This window comes from Dama dama, chromosome 24 (genome assembly GCF_033118175.1).
Source record: "Dama dama isolate Ldn47 chromosome 24, ASM3311817v1, whole genome shotgun sequence".
NCBI lineage: Eukaryota > Metazoa > Chordata > Mammalia > Artiodactyla > Cervidae > Dama > Dama dama.
This window is the reverse complement of record NC_083704.1, coordinates 22,419,008-22,437,113: the sequence shown is the minus strand read 5'-3', so window position 1 is coordinate 22,437,113 and position 18,106 is coordinate 22,419,008. Positions and strand designations below refer to the sequence as shown.

The 18,106-nt window shown below is 53.5% G+C and overlaps 1 protein-coding gene across 6 annotated transcripts; it reads left to right on the top strand.

Annotated features, from left to right (window-relative positions):
- The first annotated feature begins 1,234 nt into the window (after positions 1 to 1,234).
- Positions 1,235 to 17,072, top strand: BRPF1 (bromodomain and PHD finger containing 1). Of its 6 annotated transcripts, none has more exons than XM_061128004.1 (14): positions 1,648 to 1,858; positions 3,703 to 4,311; positions 7,740 to 8,699; positions 9,511 to 9,673; positions 10,205 to 10,336; positions 10,713 to 10,859; positions 11,629 to 11,938; positions 12,264 to 12,584; positions 12,907 to 13,191; positions 13,685 to 13,832; positions 14,633 to 14,769; positions 14,872 to 14,990; positions 15,336 to 15,490; positions 16,226 to 17,072. In XM_061128004.1, the coding sequence occupies exons 2-14, from the start codon at positions 3,713 to 3,715 to the stop codon at positions 16,407 to 16,409; spliced, it is 3,660 nt and encodes a 1,219-aa protein (XP_060983987.1). In that variant the 5' UTR covers positions 1,648 to 1,858; positions 3,703 to 3,712; the 3' UTR covers positions 16,410 to 17,072. The 6 variants fall into 6 exon arrangements, with proteins under 6 accessions (XP_060983986.1, XP_060983985.1, XP_060983987.1 ...); XM_061128005.1 differs by having other exon boundaries at positions 1,649 to 1,858; positions 10,713 to 10,841; XM_061128003.1 differs by lacking the exon at positions 1,648 to 1,858 and adding an exon at positions 1,235 to 1,343 and having other exon boundaries at positions 10,713 to 10,841; positions 14,633 to 14,990.
- Positions 17,073 to 18,106: the final 1,034 nt, after the last annotated feature.

The window sequence follows — 18,106 nt, the reverse complement described above, 5'->3', positions numbered from 1 at the left end:
GCTGATATTTTCTTTGAGTATTCACTACATATCAGACATTGATAAGTAATTTACATGCATCATCTTATTTAATCCTCACAGCAATCCTGTGAGATAAGCACTGTTTTATCTTTTGCACATGAAGAATCTGAGGCTCAGAGAGGTTAAGTCACTTATTAAACAGAACCCAACAGTTTGACTCCACTTGCCAAGATGTTAACCAGCAAACCTCTTCCTGGAGTGCCAATTTTATTAGGATGTTTAGGGGAAGACATTGTATATGAAAACAAATACTTTATAGTGGGTTGAATGCAAGGTTTATACTAAGATAAATTAGAAGTTTCCAGATGTTTTGGGCTTTGCCCCAGAACCCTGGCAGACCCTTTCACGCTCCCCGTTGATGGCAAAACTGGATAGGCTAAGCAACAAGTACTGTTTTACAAGCAGACTCTTCTTGGCACCAAGTTCTCAAGAGCCCCCCCAAAACTGACAATAGAGTTGTCGAGCTCAGCTTTACAAATAAATAATATGAGGTAGGAAGACTTTAACAAATTGCCCAAGTTCGCATAGCTACTAAGAGACCCAGTCACATTAAAAGTAGCTGTTTTGACATCATGAAGCCTTTCCCCGCCTACCTACAAGGTTCCAGCGTCTGAATCTTATTTTACTGACACAGTCCGTTTTACACCCAACCAGCATTTTGCACCGCCCCCAATCAGGCCGCTACTTTCAGATCCACACCTTTCCTCAGCCCTGCCCTTTTACCTTTTCCAAGCCCCGCCCTTTCCCTTCAGCCTCGCGTGGCTTTTCCCAGCTCTATCTTCTCCCCAGCCCAGCTCCAAGTTCCAGGCCCATCCGAAGCCCCGCCCTTTCTCTTCTGAAGCCCCCCTCTTCTGTTTAGTCCCACCCCTCACCCCCAGTTCAGTCCCTATTCTCCTTACTGGGGCCTGCTTTACAGATGGCCCCGCCCACCCCCCGCAAACCCCGCCCCATAGATTGGCTTATTCTCTTCCAGCCCCGCCCCGCCCCTACCCATAACTCCCGGTGCCCCTTAGGCTGCAGTCCGCGTCCCTCTTGCTCCTGGCCCTGCCCCCAGCCCCGCCCCGAGGCTCCGGCCCCGCCTCGCCGCCTTCCTCGGAGACCAAGGCCAGGTCCCTACCGCAGCCGCGGCGCCAGCAGGAGGGAGGGAGGCGGGGGAAGAGGCAGAGGGGGAAGGGAGAAGGGCGGGCTCCTTACGCCCAGTCCCGCGCTCACCGTCCGTGCCGGCAGATTCGCGACAAACGGCCCGACCACTCCGGATCCCAAGTAGCGCAACTTCTGTCTCCAGAAACTCAGCTCTAAGATGGAGGCGCTAGAAAAGCCCTGTAAGGTGTCCAGGGGCCCTTCCGAATCCCAGAGAATGGCCTCTCGAGCCTCAGCGGGCGGGCGGGGATCTGTGGCGAAAGTGCAGCTCGGCAGCGCCGCGGCGCCAAGTTTACCCTGCGCAGACGCCGTCGCCGCTGCTGCTGCCGCCGCCGCTGCCACTGCCTTTGCCGCCACCGTCTCCGCCGCCGCCGTCCCCGCGCTGCCTCCGGGAGCCTCCATTGTTCCGGCGGCGCCGGGTCCCGAGACCCGGCAACCTAGGGGCCTTCGAAAGGGGCGGCGGCCGCCGGAATTGAGACGCTCGGGCGCCAGCGGGACTGGGAGCGGCAGGGGTCAGCGCGGGAATCCCAGGGAGCCGGGCCAGAGCGTGGGGCGGCAGGGGGTCGGGGTGGCGTGGTCTGCAGTCTCCGGAATTGGGGCTCTCCCTCCCCGGCCCGTCTTTCCCCGCCGGCCTCCCTAAGTGGGGTCGGAGCCCCGGCGGGCGTCCCCGGCGATGAGCCCGGACTCGAGGTGGCCGGTGAGTGTGGGCCAGGGACCAGGGCGGGAGTGGCAAGCCGGGAAGGGGTAGGCTAGTTTCGTGGGGCACGCACTGAAACTGCCCAGCCCGAGGGTCGGGCCACTCCAGCCGGAAGAAGTGACAGTGCATTCGCCCCCCGCCCGCATCCCTGGTCAACAGTGTATCCCTTCGGGGCTGCCTGGGTCAATAGCAGGAGGAGAGCCTTGTTCAACTTGTACACTTTGATCAAGGGGAAACGTCGCCGCATCCGGGAGAGGGCTGCGGGCACCGCCTGGGCCTGGCCTGATCGCTCTGGCCTCCGCCCCCTACTTCCTCCAGCCCCCTGAGAGCCATAGGCAGATGCGGTCGTCATACCCCAGGGCCTGGGGCCCTCCCCACGGACTTTCGGGTCTAAGTTTCCGTGTCTCTTCTCTGCGCGTCTGCTGCTGAGTCCCAGCGGAACATTTGCCGGGGGCTCTGTGCTGCTTCGGGAGCTACAGCAGCAGAGCTGCAGCCTTCACCAGGGACTCATTGAAACAGTAGAGTTTGTGCTTCTGATTGGTTTGTTTCAAGATAGCCACAGGTAGGAAGTAGGGGCAGTTTAAGTAGTTTTAATGAAATGGCAATCAGGGGTTTGGACAGAGGCTGGAGCAGTTCACTGGCTGGGTTAAGTCACAGGAGACAACTCTTGTTAGTCAGGGAGCTCAGGGTGGCTTTGCTTGGAATGGTGCCCAGCCCATAGTTAAATTGTTGAATTCAGCTGGGCCTGGAGAAATTGGGGCAGTCTCTGACCAAGCTGGGCTTCCTGGGGGCTGGTGCCATCTGCTGTCTCCACTCACCCAGGAACACTGGAGAGAAGGAAGGGAGGGCTCTAAGGACCAGCATGGAGCTGAGTGTGCCTGAACTGCCATGTTCCTGTTTGTACTGTTAAGGCCTGGTGTCATCCCCAAGGCCAGGGCATAGGCTTACCCTAGAGGCCTCAGAAAGTCATCCATGTATTTCTGCTGGAGTCCAGGACCAAATCACTTTGGCCACCAATTCAAACTTCCGCATGGGCTGACACTAGCCTTCATCCATCTCGGTCCCTAATCTGGTGATCCCTTCATTTAGCTATTCATTCAACAAATTATTTATTCATTTGCCAAAACAATATTGCATGCCAGGTTCTGGGGCTATGGAAGTGGGTAGGCTCTCGTGTCTGCACTGTAGAGCTCCCAGTCTAGTGGAAGGAGACAGAACTTTCAGTGTGGTGAGTGCCATGGTGGAGGTGAGGATGAAATGCTGTGGAAACACAGCTCTCTGTGAGAGAGATGAAGAAATCATAACAGAAGTGACATTTGAGCCATGTTTTGCAGAATGAGTAGGAGCTCACTAATCAGGGAGAGTGGAAGGCATTTTAAATAGAGATCATTTTGCAGGAATGAGAGCTGGTAACATTCAGGGAATGGCAAGTTTCCCTGGTTAGACAGAAATACAGCTATAACTGGTGAAAAGAAGGATCTAGAAAGGAAGACTAAGGCCACAGAATGAAAGGTACACCCTGACTGTCATCATAAGCAATGTGGATATTATCCTGAAATCAGTGGGGAGCATCAGGAGGCTTCTAATCAAGACACTGATATGATTAATGCTACTTAGTAGAAAGATCATTCTGGACACGTTTATGTGAGATAAAGCTAGAACTGAGACACAGGGCAGAATGATCAGACAAGAGGTAATAATGCCAAGACCATGGCCATGGTGTGGACCAGATGGCATTTGGATCTGCTGTAGAGGTTGGCTGGCCAGGACCCTTGGGGAGAGGGAGGGCTGGAGAGAGCGGAGTGGGTGGCCCGGGCCTACGCTAACTGATCTGTACATTCTAGATGTGACAGCATGGGGGTGGACTTTGACGTGAAGACTTTCTGCCACAACTTGCGGGCCACTAAGCCACCCTATGAGTGCCCCGTGGAGACCTGCCGCAAGGTCTACAAGAGTTACAGTGGTATTGAGTACCATCTGTACCACTATGACCATGACAACCCACCGCCCCCACAGCAGACGCCACTCCGAAAGCACAAGAAGAAGGGGCGCCAGTCACGCCCAGCCAATAAGCAGTCGCCCAGCCCCTCAGAGGTATCCCAGTCACCCAGCCGTGAGGTGATGAGTTACGCACAGGCCCAGCGCATGGTGGAAGTGGACTTGCACGGCCGCGTGCACCGCATTAGCATCTTTGACAACCTGGATGTGGTGTCTGAGGATGAGGAAGCCCCCGAGGAGGCCCCTGAGAACGGCAGCAATAAGGAGAACACCGAGACACCGGCCGCTACTCCCAAGTCAAGCAAGCATAAGAACAAGGAGAAACGCAAGGACTCCAACCATCACCACCACCACAACGCTTCTGCCAGCACCACTCCCAAGCTGCCAGAGGTGGTCTACCGGGAGTTGGAGCAGGACACCCCTGATGCCCCGCCCCGGCCGACTTCCTATTACCGGTAAGGCCACCTCCACCTCCCAACTCTGGAAAACTGGTCAAGCAGGGCTTAGGAGCCAAAAATAGGTGACAAGCAACAGATAGGAAATGGCAGAGGTAAAGCATAGCAGCAACACACTGGCCCTGCCAAGGCAGAAGTGCCCCAGCTAGCGGTGATGGCACTTCCATACACTGCCACATGCCGGGCCCTGCCCTGGGCGCTTTATAGCCATTCCCTGTCTTATTCTCACAGCTCGCTCAGGTAGGTATTGTTCACGGGTGAGGAAACCACAGTCCTGAAGAAGGACCAGACTTATGAGCAGTCACATGCCAGTAGATAGCTGAACTTGGATTCAAACCCATACTCCTCTGACTCCAAAGTGGCACTATTTCTACAGTATCAGAGGGCCCATTTGTTGTTCTTGACCCTTTCTACTCCATCACCGTGACCTTGGGAAAGGCATCTGTCTGGCTTTTGGTGTTCCAGTGATCCCATCTACAGTGCAGAAATAATATTCCTCTGCTAGCCTCAATGTAGAAGACTAGGGACATTGACTTCATAGAGTCCTAAAAGCTATTTGTAAATCTTCATACGTAATTTCCCCATTACTTGCCTGGTTATTGTCACCCGTCCTTCAGCATGCAGAAGCAGTGTTTTCATCACCTATGTTTCATACTCCTCCAAGAACCCTTTTATTTCATTTAACTGTTTCTTGGTATTCCACTTCCTTCTAAAAATTTGTCACAGTGGCTCCTAATAAAAATCACAGTTGAAAGGCTAAATTCCTTCAACATGAGGTAAAAAAAATAGAGTGGGGGAAGTATGGTGGTGAAACTACATTCAGAAACCCTAGCTAAAGGATGGAATAAACACCAAGTGTGAAACTTGTTTCTGAGAGTCTTGGCATCCAAGTCAAAGAGGGCACTTGGGTGAGTTAGTTAAGAAGCTGTCTTTGGTATCAGCTAATCAGAAGGCCTGATCTCTGACAAGGACTTCTTAGAAAGGCTTTTATGTGAAAGGTAGTTTTTACCAAAAGTGCAATAGTAAGTACTAAATCTCAGTTCTTTACAAGCAAATTTTGGGGAACTCAAGTGATTTTCTTTCCTCTCACCTCTGTTCACATGCCAGCCTGTCTTTTCCTCCCCTCGTCCATCCTTCCATCTGTCCAGCCCAGCTCCATGTCCTTCTGGCTTTTCACCGTCTCTCTTATCTCTTAGTGCTCACTGCCATGCCCACCTCCCAACGCACAGACCCCTCTTCCCTCCTGATTCTTCAGCACTCTCTGCTCCCTGAGGCAGCACAGCTTAGCTCCTGTTCATTTTCTTCCTCCTTCCGCTCAGAGTCGCTCTTCCCTCCTGTGGATCAGATCTGTTCTCCAGGCAGCGGCTCTTGGCTGGCCCCCTGCCATCAGTCGGGAGGTGTGTTGCATGGAATTTGTTACCACTGTTAGCAGAACTGCCTGTTTGGGAAATTATTTACTTTTTATGTAAATGTGAGAAGATTCGAGGTCATCTCAGTAACAATACCACTGCTCTTGCTCGCATCTGATAAACTTTCTTGAGGGCGAGAGGGAGGGTGGAGTGTCAGCTGGTGTGTCAGGAATTGCACATGACACGCAGCCTACCTTATCTGCACCACAGCCTGTAATCTGAGTGTACTGTGGGAGTGTGCTCTGCACCATCACATAATGTACGCGTGTCATGGCAGAGAAAAGGCTGAGAGCTGCTGCCAAGGCCTGGAATGGGCCAGATGGTTCACACTAGCCCTGAGCCACACCCTTTTTCAAGGATGAAGATGTTGCAGTCACCTTGGGGACGAGGTGAAGGGCTAAGCAAGAAGCTGCTTCTGACAGACACAGCACTTTAGTCTCTCTTCCCTTCCACTCTCAAAATGTCCTTCAGATGAACAACACTGACTGCCTCTTTCTGTGTGGTTAATCAGATATGGTCCTTGCCTCTATCCAGTAGTGGAGGGGTTAAGACACAAAAACAGTTACAATGCAAGACAGGGTTGGGCAGAGCTATACCAAAGCTAATAATCAAGCTAACATGTATTGAGTACTTGCTCCAGGTACTGTTCTGAGCACTTTATATTAACTCATCTAATGTTCCGAACAGCTGTGTGAAAGAGGTTCAGGTTAGTATCACCACTTTACAGATGTGGAAACCAAGGCCCTGAGAGGTTAGCTCACTTGCCTGCTGTCACCCAGAGCACAGCTCCGGAGCCTATGCTTGCCTGGCCTGCTCCAGCTCCCAGAGTCGCATTTTCCTTATGGCGAGCAGAGTGGAGGCCCGGGAACTAACATTTATCTAGGGCCTGCTATGTACCACTTGATTTAGTCCATTCATTTTTGTAATTGCATGTAATCCTGACGTCTTAGGAAATGAAGAGTATTATCCTCATTCTCTCATCAATAAAACTGAGGTTTAGAAAAGAGCAGGGATGTCCTGGATGTCCCACAGTAACAGAGCCAGGACCTAACTCCAGGTGTGTTAGAGGCCAAAGCCATGTTCTTTTCTGTCGTTGCTCCCTGTAGCTTTACGATGGCAGAGTCAGGCCACCTGGAGTGCCCAGAGCAGGGGAGTGGGGAGCCTGCTGTGTACCCCAGCGTCTGGAGCCGCCCTGGCTGCAGTCCCTCGGGCCCAGTGAGTGCTGTGGAGTGGAGTTTGAATCCTAGCTCTGCCACTTGCTGGCTGTGTGAACCACCTGTGTGGGGCACTTAACTTCCCAAAGCTTCCGGTTTCCTCCTCTATAAAGTGAGGGCAAGAAGAACATTGACCCAAGGACTGTGGGGAAGATAACTGTGATAACTTAGCGCAATGCCCGGTCATAGTAAATGCTCAGTAAATATTAGCTATCCTGACTGTTATCTCCCAAGGCTTTCCAGAGAGCAAAGAGTACCTAGATTCTGAGGGAGCCCTGAGCTGCTGCTGCACCAGCTGGGAGAAGATCTACAGCAGCTCCATTCAGGACACAGCCAGCTGGTACTCACACAACTTAAATGTAAATTGGCAAGTGAAAACTGAGGACCTTCCTGCCCCCGACTGCTTGTACCATCACCCAGACCACTGCAGTCATGGGTCCTAGCCGCCCCATCCTTCTCCCTTCAGGATCTTGCTGAGCCTCTGCATCTCAAAGGAGGCAGTGTGGCAGCTAGGACGTGAGCTTTGAGCTCGGCATACCTGGGTTCATATCCCAGCTCTTCCACTTTCTCACAAGAGAGCCGGGCCAGGTGAATTCACTGCCCCAAACGTTAGGTTTCCTTTTCGGCACAACAAGAATGATGACAGGCCTTACGGTGCCTGGAGTAAAGGTGAGGCTAGGATGAGACAACATACACATCAAGGCCCGGGCCTGGAACAGGGTGAGTGCTCGGCAGATGTAACCCACGTTCTTTAAGGGAGGGAAATCTCAACCTTCTGATGCCGAGCTGCCTGTGTGCACTGCAGGTATATTGAGAAGTCGGCCGAGGAGCTGGATGAGGAAGTTGAGTACGACATGGATGAGGAGGACTACATCTGGCTAGATATCATGAACGAGCGGCGGAAGACGGAGGGTGTGAGTCCCATTCCGCAGGAGATCTTTGAGTACCTAATGGACCGGCTGGAGAAAGAGTCGTACTTTGAGAGCCACAATAAAGGCGACCCCAATGCGCTCGTAGACGAGGATGCTGTGTGCTGTATCTGCAATGACGGCGAGTGCCAGAACAGCAATGTCATCCTTTTCTGCGACATGTGCAACCTGGCCGTGCACCAGGAGTGCTACGGTGTCCCCTACATCCCTGAGGGCCAGTGGCTGTGCCGCCGCTGCCTGCAGTCACCCTCCCGCGCTGTGGACTGCGCCTTGTGCCCCAACAAAGGTGGTGCCTTCAAGCAGACAGATGATGGGCGCTGGGCCCATGTGGTGTGTGCCCTCTGGATCCCCGAGGTCTGCTTTGCCAACACGGTCTTCCTGGAGCCCATTGACAGCATTGAGCACATCCCGCCCGCACGCTGGAAGCTGACCTGCTACATTTGCAAACAGCGGGGCTCAGGGGCCTGCATCCAGTGCCACAAGGCCAACTGCTACACAGCCTTCCACGTGACGTGTGCCCAACAGGCTGGCCTTTACATGAAGATGGAGCCTGTGCGGGAGACAGGTGCCAATGGCACCTCCTTCAGCGTCCGCAAGACCGCCTACTGCGACATCCACACACCCCCAGGTTCAGCACGCCGCCTGCCTGCCCTGTCTCACAGTGAAGGGGAGGAGGATGAGGAGGAGGAGGAAGATGAGGGTAAGAGTTGGAGCTCAGAGAAGGTCAAGAAGGCCAAAGCCAAGTCCCGGATCAAGATGAAGAAGGCGCGGAAGATCCTGGCAGAGAAACGGGCAGCAGCCCCCGTGGTGTCTGTGCCTTGCATTCCACCGCACAGGTACGGGGGGAGCAGATGGGCGGGCCAGGGAGGGAAGGAGCCCTGTTGGAGACTGACAGTCCCCTGAGTGGAGTGACAGGCTTGGGTTTTCTTCTTCCTGTCAGGAGCTACCTAGAGGTGGTGGTTGTTTTTCATATCAAAAGAGATTAGCTCTAGCAGGTCACCTGACTTTGACGTTAGGAACCAGAGACTTCAGCTCTTCTCTGGCCGACTGGGCAGGTGTATTTGAAACTGCCCTCCATATTGCTGGGGTGGTGTAAGTTAGGAGGACGGTGGAGTAGCCACCAGCCACAGTGGAAGAAATAGTCTGACTCTGAAGGGAGAACAGAATGGAAAAGAGGGAAGGAAATGCTCAAGGAGTTGTGATATGGCCACAACTGAGGGCTGTGAGCATCAGTTACTTTTCACTTTCTCTTGTGCTACCTAGACAGTTTCCTGTAGGTGACTGCTATGTTGTAGTACTTCATCCTAAAACCTTCCCAGACTCAGCCCGAGTTGGGTGTCCCAGGGTCAGTTAGAACTCGGGGCTGCAGTGACAATAAGCAGTCTTAGGGGCCAGGCTCACTCACCTCCCCCCCACTGGTGAACAGGGTTAGTACTGGGAGCTTGGCTTCCTGTCTCCTGAAGTGCCCTTGACATCCAGCTGTGTTTGCTCTTCTTTGCCCTAGCCCAGTGTCACAGGCCTTCTTGACGATAGATTTATTCCCTATTCAGCCCCACGCAGAAACTCTCATGAGCCAAAGTCCCCTGTTCACCGTGAGAAAATCAAGGCCCAAGAGGTTTTTCTTCTCTTCGCTTTCCTGTTTCCCAGGCTCAGTAAAATCACTAACCGCCTGACCATCCAAAGGAAGAGCCAGTTCATGCAGAGGCTGCACAGCTACTGGACGCTGAAGAGGCAGTCGCGGAATGGGGTCCCGCTGCTGCGTCGCCTGCAGACCCACCTGCAATCTCAGAGGAACTGTGACCAAGTCGGGGTACTATGTCAGATTCCCTGTGGGCTCTGGGAACTAATGCCTGGGGGATGAGGACAGAGACTTATCATTGGCTTGTTTTTCTGTACCACCCAGCATGTGGGATCTTAGTTACCCAACAAGGGATCAAACTTGTGCTCCCTGCATTGGAAGCACAGAGTCTTAACCACTGGACCACCAGGGAGGTCCGCAGAACAGAGATTTGTGACTGCAGTTTCCAATGCCTGAGGGCTTGGGCTGTTTGTTCCTTTAAACTAGACCTTAAATCAGTCTAAGGATGAAATCCTTACACATTATCCTTCACGCATTATTCCTTGTGTTCATCCTTTCATTCACAACAAGCATATACCAAGCACCAACTCTGCTGGGCTCAACAGACACAGTGCGTTGCAGAGTTTCCACATTAGCTGGCGAGCCTACCAAGAGATCACTGTGCTCCCAGCTTTGGCTTTTCCTGCCCTTGACCCAAGTTTCCTGGGCTCTCGTCACCTCTGGCTCTCTCATCATCTCCTGATCCCCCTTTTGCCTCTTCAGAGAGATTCCGAGGATAAGAACTGGGCCCTCAAAGAACAGCTTAAGTCCTGGCAGCGGCTTCGGCATGACCTGGAGCGAGCACGGCTGCTGGTGGAGCTGATTCGCAAGCGGGAGAAACTCAAAAGGGAGACGGTGAGTGTTCCCGGACCAGCTTTTTTTATAGTGGAGAAAACAGACCTAGGAAAACAGAAAACACAGAAAAGTGTGCGTCCCCTGGCCGGGAAGGGATGCAGCTAATGTGAGAGTCAGGCAACCCGGAGCTCGGTTTGCTCGCAGGCTCATCAGAAGCAGAATGTCACAGGAGAGTTTTATGAATGGACTCCTTAATGATGTGATGCAGGTCGCTGGTGCTGGGAGTTCAAGGAAGGGGAAGACCGCAGTAGTGAAGTGCACCCAGTGGTGTGGGGTGGGGAGGAAGCGAGTCCCCACACCAGCTACAGTCACCTCCCCTGACCCCTCCGCCAAGGGACCAGCCTGGGCCTGGCTGATGGGGCCTTATGTCTGTCAGATCAAGGTCCAACAGATCGCCATGGAGATGCAGCTGACCCCCTTCCTCATCCTCCTTCGAAAAACCTTGGAGCAGCTCCAAGAGAAGGACACGGGCAACATCTTCAGCGAGCCGGTCCCTCTGTCTGAGGTAACCGAATTGGACGAAGTAAGAATCCCTTCCCCTCACTCCACCTTCTTTCTGTTCCTCTCCCAGATGGACCCTTGCCGCAGGTCTGGGCCGGGGGCTAGGAGGGGACCATGAAGAGAGGGGCTGGCGGCTCTGGGGCTCCGGGGCGAACCGGAGCCACAGGCATCATCTGGACTCTGTCTTGTCCCTGTCGTACCTCAGGGGCCCAGAGTGGGAGGCAGTCTGCACTCCTTCCCCAGAGGCAGGGACTGAGTCTGCCAAGTGAATAGCCCAGGGCAGGAAGGCATGCGCCAGGCGCTGAACCCTAGAGCGGGGAGTTTAGATGGCTCAGCACCTAAAGAACCATCTCTGAAGCCCTAGGTCCTGCCTGGCAGACTCTTCTCTCTAAAAGGTATAGAATGAGAGGCCTGAGGCAGCAGCCTCCTCACACGGCTTACTGAGAAGTCAAAAGAGCTAGAGGCATGCAGGGTGGTGTTACTTCCAGAGGACCCCCTATCCATTTTCTTATTAAGACCTCATGTGGCTCTAGGATTTGGCTATAATTTCATTACTGTTTTCCAAGCAAGGAAAAGAAGGCCCTGCAAGGCTAAGAGGCTTGCCAAGGTCACACAGCTTGTGACTGGAAAAGTCCAGACTAGAATCCAGCTTTCTTTTCCCCTGTGCTATATGCCTGCCTCTGACTATAGTAGGAGGAGGTTGCTGGATGCATTTCAAGGGAGGTTGTTAGGAACGGGGTCAGGGGGAATGAGGAACATACCTCCACTTAGCCACCTCCCATGTTCTCCAGGTACCTGACTACCTCGACCACATCAAAAAGCCTATGGACTTTTTCACCATGAAGCAGAACCTGGAGGCTTACCGCTACCTGAACTTTGATGATTTTGAGGAGGACTTCAACCTCATCGTCAGCAACTGCCTCAAGTATAATGCCAAGGATACCATCTTCTACCGGGCAGCAGTGCGGCTCCGTGAGCAGGGTGGCGCGGTGCTCCGCCAGGCCCGGCGCCAGGCAGAAAAAATGGGCATTGACTTTGAGACGGGCATGCATATCCCCCACAGCCTGACTGGAGACGAGGCCCCACACCACACCGAAGATGGTGGGTGATAAGTCACACATACACGTAGAGGCCAATGCCAGGGATGAACAGCTTTCCAAAAGTCCCCTCCTGGGAGCAGGCAGTGTAGGCAGGAAGCAGCTAGTCTGAGCAGTGGCAAACTAGCCCCAGGAATGCTCTCGAAGCCAGACTGGGTGAATGGAGAGCAATCCCTGCCTTTCTACATCTTGGTGCTACTATTTTACAGCCGTTCCCGGTGAGAAGCGGAGGGGAGAAGAGTGACTTTCTGGTTGCCTGCCCAGGTTCACGGGGCCCAGCAGGCTGCCCTGAGACTGACCTCTCGTCCCCTGTTCCCACCCCCCTGCAGCAGAGGAAGAGCGGCTGGTCCTGCTAGAGAACCAGAAGCACCTGCCAGTGGAAGAGCAGCTAAAGTTGCTGCTTGAACGGCTGGATGAGGTGAATGCCAGCAAGCAGAGCGTGGGCCGCTCTCGGCGCGCCAAGATGATCAAGAAAGAGATGACGGCACTGCGGAGGAAGCTTGCCCACCAGCGGGAGACTGGACGGGATGGGCCTGAGCGACACGGCCCCTCCAGCCGGGGCAGCCTGACACCCCACCCAGCGGCCTGTGACAAGGACGGGCAGACAGACAGTGCCGCCGAGGAGAGCAGCAGCCAGGAGACAAGCAAAGGTCTGAACCCCATGGCAGGACGGACCCCAAGGCCAGCCAGACTGGGACTCTGCAGCACACTCTCAGCCCCTGCCACCCCCCAGGCAGAGGTCCCTCCTGCTCAGCTAGCTGCACTTTCTCCCTCCTTCCCCCTTCAGGGGCCTCTTAGCTGCCTCTCTCTGGCTATTTGTGTGAGAGACAGTGTTCCCAACTCCCTGCCCCCGAAACGATCTCCCCTACTCTAGCTGAAGTTATGTCCTATATCCCTAGGGCCTACCGTAGACAGACGCCCTTCCCACTTCAGGCCCCTCACCGACTCTCCTTCTCTCTTTCTCTGCTCCAGGCCTGGGTCCCAACATGTCCTCAACCCCCGCACTTGAGGTGGGCAGGAGAACCTCAGTTCTGTTCTCCAAAAAGAACCCGAAGACAGCTGGACCGCCCAAGAGGCCGGGCCGGCCCCCCAAAAACCGGGAGAGCCAGATGACCCCCAGCCACGGAGGCAGTCCTGTGGGGCCCCCCCAGCTCCCCATCATGGGCTCCCTACGTCAGCGCAAGCGGGGTAGGAGCCCTCGGCCCAGTTCGAGTTCAGACAGCGACAGTGATAAATCCACAGAAGACCCCCCAATGGGTGAGCCTCACCATCACCCAGCCCCTCTAATAGAGTGAGCAAAGCTGCCCTCCTTCCCAGTATAACTCCCACCTAGCCCTTCATTTGCCCTTAATATATCAGAGCTAGAAGGGCCCTTAGGAAGCCTGTCAGTCAACCTCCTCACTTTATAGCTGGGGAAACTGAAGCCCAGAGACACTAACCCAACCAGATTCCCGTCCAGGGTGCCCTCCATTTTATCACTTCACCTTTTCTCTTCTCACTCTCCTTGGGGAAATCTCCTTTAAGCCACTTGTGTCCTAAGGCTAGTAACCGCCAAGGGAGGTGCAAGGGGTGGTGCAGGGCTGTGGCCAGCGGTGGTGGACACTGCACAGAGCTGGCTCTGCTGGCCAAGGTTGGAGGAATTTTCCAGCACAGAACGGAAAGCCAGGCTCTGAGTCCCTCTTACCCTGGTAGATCTCTGATCTGCATCTTACTGACTGATTCCTTCCCTCCTGCCCCACCCCCAACCAAGACTTACCAGCCAATGGCTTCAGCGGTGGAAACCAACCAGTAAAGAAGAGTTTCTTGGTGTATCGTAACGACTGCAGCCTTCCTCGGAGCAGCTCAGACTCAGAATCCAGCAGCAGTAGCAGCAGCAGTGCTGCCTCCGACCGGACCAGGTACCAGCCCTCTAGGTTTAAACCTTGCCTCCAGGACGGCCTTCCAAATTTCCCTGTGGGGAGTGTGGTGGCAGCCATCTCCACCTAGATTAAGATGGCTCAGACCAAAGGTTCTCTGCAAAATAAATAGAACAGATGAGATTGTCACCATAATGAAATAGAGGGGACCATCCTTGGTTAAGTTCATGCTTTAGAACAGAGGGCTTCCCTGGTAGCTCAGATGGTAAAGAATCCACCTGCAATGTGAGAGACCCGGGTTCGATCCCTGGGTCAGAAAGATCTCCTGGAGAAGGGAATGGCAACCCACTCCAGTATTCTTGCCTAGGAAATCCCATCGACAGAGAAGCCTGGCGGGCTACAGTCCATGGGGTTGCAAAGAATTGGACATGACTGAGCAACTAACACTTTCACTTTTCACTTAGAACAGAGTGCATAAACTGATTTGTGGTGACCTGGATTTGGCCTACAGACATATTTTGTTTGGCCAGCATGATATTTAAAAAAAAAAAACAACCCAGAAGTGCCACATAAAATTCCCAGTTTCTGTATTCCCTTTAAAAATCAGACCTAGCAGTTCTGGCCACTATTGCCTTAAGATGGGGCATACACTCATCACTACTGCTGTATCCAGCCCACTTCAGTCAGATCACCCCCAAATCCCTGAGGGCACTTGAGTCTGAAATTATTCAAGTAGCCTCTGCTTTCCAAAAGTCTTAGACCTTAGGGGCCAAGAGAAGACACCACCATGCCATTCCCCACTTTCACCCTCCTCTTGAGTTGAGCATCCCTTTTGTCCACAGCACAACGCCTTCAAAACAAGGCCGGGGCAAGCCCTCCTTCTCTCGGGGCACATTCCCAGAGGACAGCAGCGAAGATACCTCAGGCACTGAGAATGAGGCCTACTCCGTGGGCACTGGCCGCGGCGTGGGCCACAGCAGTAAGTACGCCCGCCCAAAGCCAGGGGTGCCGGGGGCCTGGTGTCAGGGCCTTGCCAGACCCCTGGCTGCTGATCCGTCCCCTCTCTCCCATTCCTGTGAAGTTGTAAGGAAGAGTCTGGGCCGGGGAGCTGGCTGGCTATCAGAGGATGAGGACTCCCCTCTGGACGCTCTGGACCTGGTGTGGGCCAAATGCCGAGGGTATCCATCGTACCCAGCTCTGGTAGGCTTCTGCTTTGCTTGTCATACCCCTTGTCTTCCAGCCCCAAGACATACACTCAAAAGCAGCAGACCTCCTACTCTCTGCTGAGCTGCAGAGCACGAGTCTTGAGCAGATAGTCACTCAGAGGTCCCTCGTTAGTTTCTCCATCCCTCCCTTTCTCTTCTCTTTGCCTCTTGGGCTCTGAAATAGTTCAGCATGGGAAGAAGCCGAGGGTCAGGATTGCAACCCTAGTTAGATGATTACGTTTTTCTGTCCCCTCTTCAGAGGTAATCTCCAAAGTCTTGGATAGGGTAAGCCTGGGGGAAGGAGGAGACTGAACTAACCAAGGTCTTATTACACCCTTAGATCATTGATCCAAAGATGCCCCGGGAAGGTATGTTCCACCATGGGGTTCCCATCCCTGTGCCCCCATTGGAGGTGCTGAAACTTGGGGAACAGATGACCCAAGAAGCCCGAGAGCATCTCTACCTCGTCCTCTTCTTTGACAACAAGAGAACCTGGTAAGGGAGGAGGGGAGCAGTTGATGTGACTCACAGCCACAGATGCAACCCCAGCTATTGGGGGCAGGCTGCCAGGAAACTCCAGCACTGACAGCCTGGGCGATCATAAATCAGTGGGGGAGGGACTTAGATCACTGAGCAAAAGGGTTGTGTTGACCAAGAGTCTGAGAGACTGAGTGGGCAGCAGCTGACAAACAGCTGTAGCTAGAAAACAGAGGACCATGAGTGACTGTGAAAAATGTAGGGGTGGCTCCACACCCAGACTAAGGTGGCTTCTAGATTTAGTTTTCCCACCTCTGCCTCCATGGTGACAAGATGTGGGGGATAAAGCAGACATAATCACTGGGTGTCTGAATCCCTGTTCTGTCACATTTACAAGTGTAGTCGTTTGTTGTTGTTAATTGTCTGTGGAAGATATCTAATGTCAGTTAAGTCTGCCTGGAGCCCATGGGACAAGGTATCTATTTCAGGCTAGGTCACGGTTCCTTTTTGCACTCATAAATACCCTGTGGTTATCCCCCGGTGTGACTGTCAACTGGGCTGTTTTCATCACTAGCCTGTGAGCAGTTCCTGGAGGGCAGGGACGCATCTCTTGGTTTCTGTAACTCCTACCAGAGCCTGGCCCAGAATGGGCCCTTAGGAGTTTCTGAAGGAAGCAACAAGTGAGGGAGGCTGGTGCTTGTTGTCCTCCCAGAGATAAGAGATGACTGACTTAATCCTCGTCTCATCCTACAGGCAGTGGCTGCCCAGGACTAAGCTGGTTCCTCTGGGCGTGAACCAGGACCTTGACAAGGAGAAGATGCTGGAGGGCCGGAAATCTAACATCCGCAAGTCAGTCCAGATAGCCTACCACAGGGCCCTGCAGCACCGCAGCAAGGTGCAGGGCGAGCAGAGCAGCGAGACCAGCGACAGTGACTGATGCTGCCCAGCCCAGCCTTCAGCGCCCTGCCGCCTCTCCTCCCCGTGGCTCACCGTCCTGGAGTGGCGCCGGCCTCTGCACTGACTCGTTCCTGGTCTTGGGGCCAGTCTCAGGGGAAGCTGGGTGGGGGAGGTCCCTCCCGCCCTGAGTGCAGCTGGACTGTACAGAACACTCCAAGGGCCCCTGGGGGCTCTGCGCAATGAGAGGGGAGGTCCCACAGGCCAGAAAGCTCCCGAGATCTCGAGGCATTGTAGTGCAGGGTGGTGGGCCAAGGTTAGGACACTGTGTAAAACAGGCCATCCCACCACCTCTGCCTATTCGTGCCGGGAGAGTCCCTAACTGCCTAGTGGCCTGAGGCCCCTGAGGTGGTGTGGTGAGCGGGCATCCGCCCAGCCTAGCAGTGGGACTGATGTCTGTCCAGCCCGGAAGAGGGGCACTAGGTGACCCCCTCCCCTGCTGTTGTAAATACTGTAATTAGCGGAGAATTTAAATTATTCTCATTTGTAACTGCGTTTCCGGGTCGCGCCAGAGTCATTTGGTACTAAAAAAAAAAAAAGACTGGGGCCTGTCCCCACTTCCCTTCTTCCCATAGATGCCCCCACCTTTCAAACTGGTTTGTATTTATTTCAAAGGAAGAAAATATATTGATTCTTAGAAAATAAATGGTCTGTTTGGAATTCTTGGTTCTTGCCTTCTGCCAGGGCAAAGGGATGAAAAGGGAGGCTCTGTCCCTCAGGGATGGGAAATAATTGGGCTCAAGTGGTTGCTGGCTGTTGCATTTGTAAGACAAAGATAATATGACAGCTCCCATTCCCTGTGTATTTCACTGACTGGTAGACTGTGCTGAAGCACCTTTAGATCCACACTTTTGTATAGTCCTTGCAGTAACTATGGGGGAAGTTAACAGGATAGTTATTTCCATAAAGACACCAAGGTTTAGAAAAATTAAGTAACTTGCCTAAGTTCCCACAACAAGGAAGCTGTAGAGCTAGGATTTGAATAAAAGCCTGTCTGCAAAGCAGGTTCTGTAACCAGCATGCCAAACTGCTGGAAGGGGAGAGTTTAGTGCCCATGCCTTCTTGAACTGCAGATGCTTCAAGTCCTTTGCCCGTTGGATGGTCCAAGTACTTCTTCAGAGTTACTATAGCTGTGACCTTCCCCTGTTTAGCTAGGACTGAGCAGGAGTGCAGATTGACTCTTCATTCATTCCCCACCTTGACACCTCTTCCGCTTCAAACACTGACTGGAGGAATGCCCTCTTAAGTGCTAGGCATCTGAGGGCTGGTGTCCTACAGAAGAGACAAGCACAGGAAGCAGCCCCAGGGTCTTGCAGCTACTGAGCTGAGATGCTACCAGAAGGTTTACAGCCTTCTGTTAGATACTGTGTGGGAGAGACAGATAAATCAGCTGCCAGTCTGTCCGTTAAGGAATCTGCAGGCTGATCATTCAGATACAATAACCAAGAATCACTATGCTAGAAGGGGAGAAACCGTCCAAATAACAGTTCTTGTCTGTGGTTTTTGTGTCTTTCTCCAGGAGGGAAGAAGTTATATTGCTACATCTTCCCTGGACTAGGCAGCCGGCCCTGGCAACGGGGCTGCCCTGGGGCCACAGAGTTAGTGGTCCCGGGGCCTCTCTGGGTCGCTGGGCGCAGTCCTGGAGGGGGCCTATAGAGGCCCCTTTCGGTAGGGCTTTCA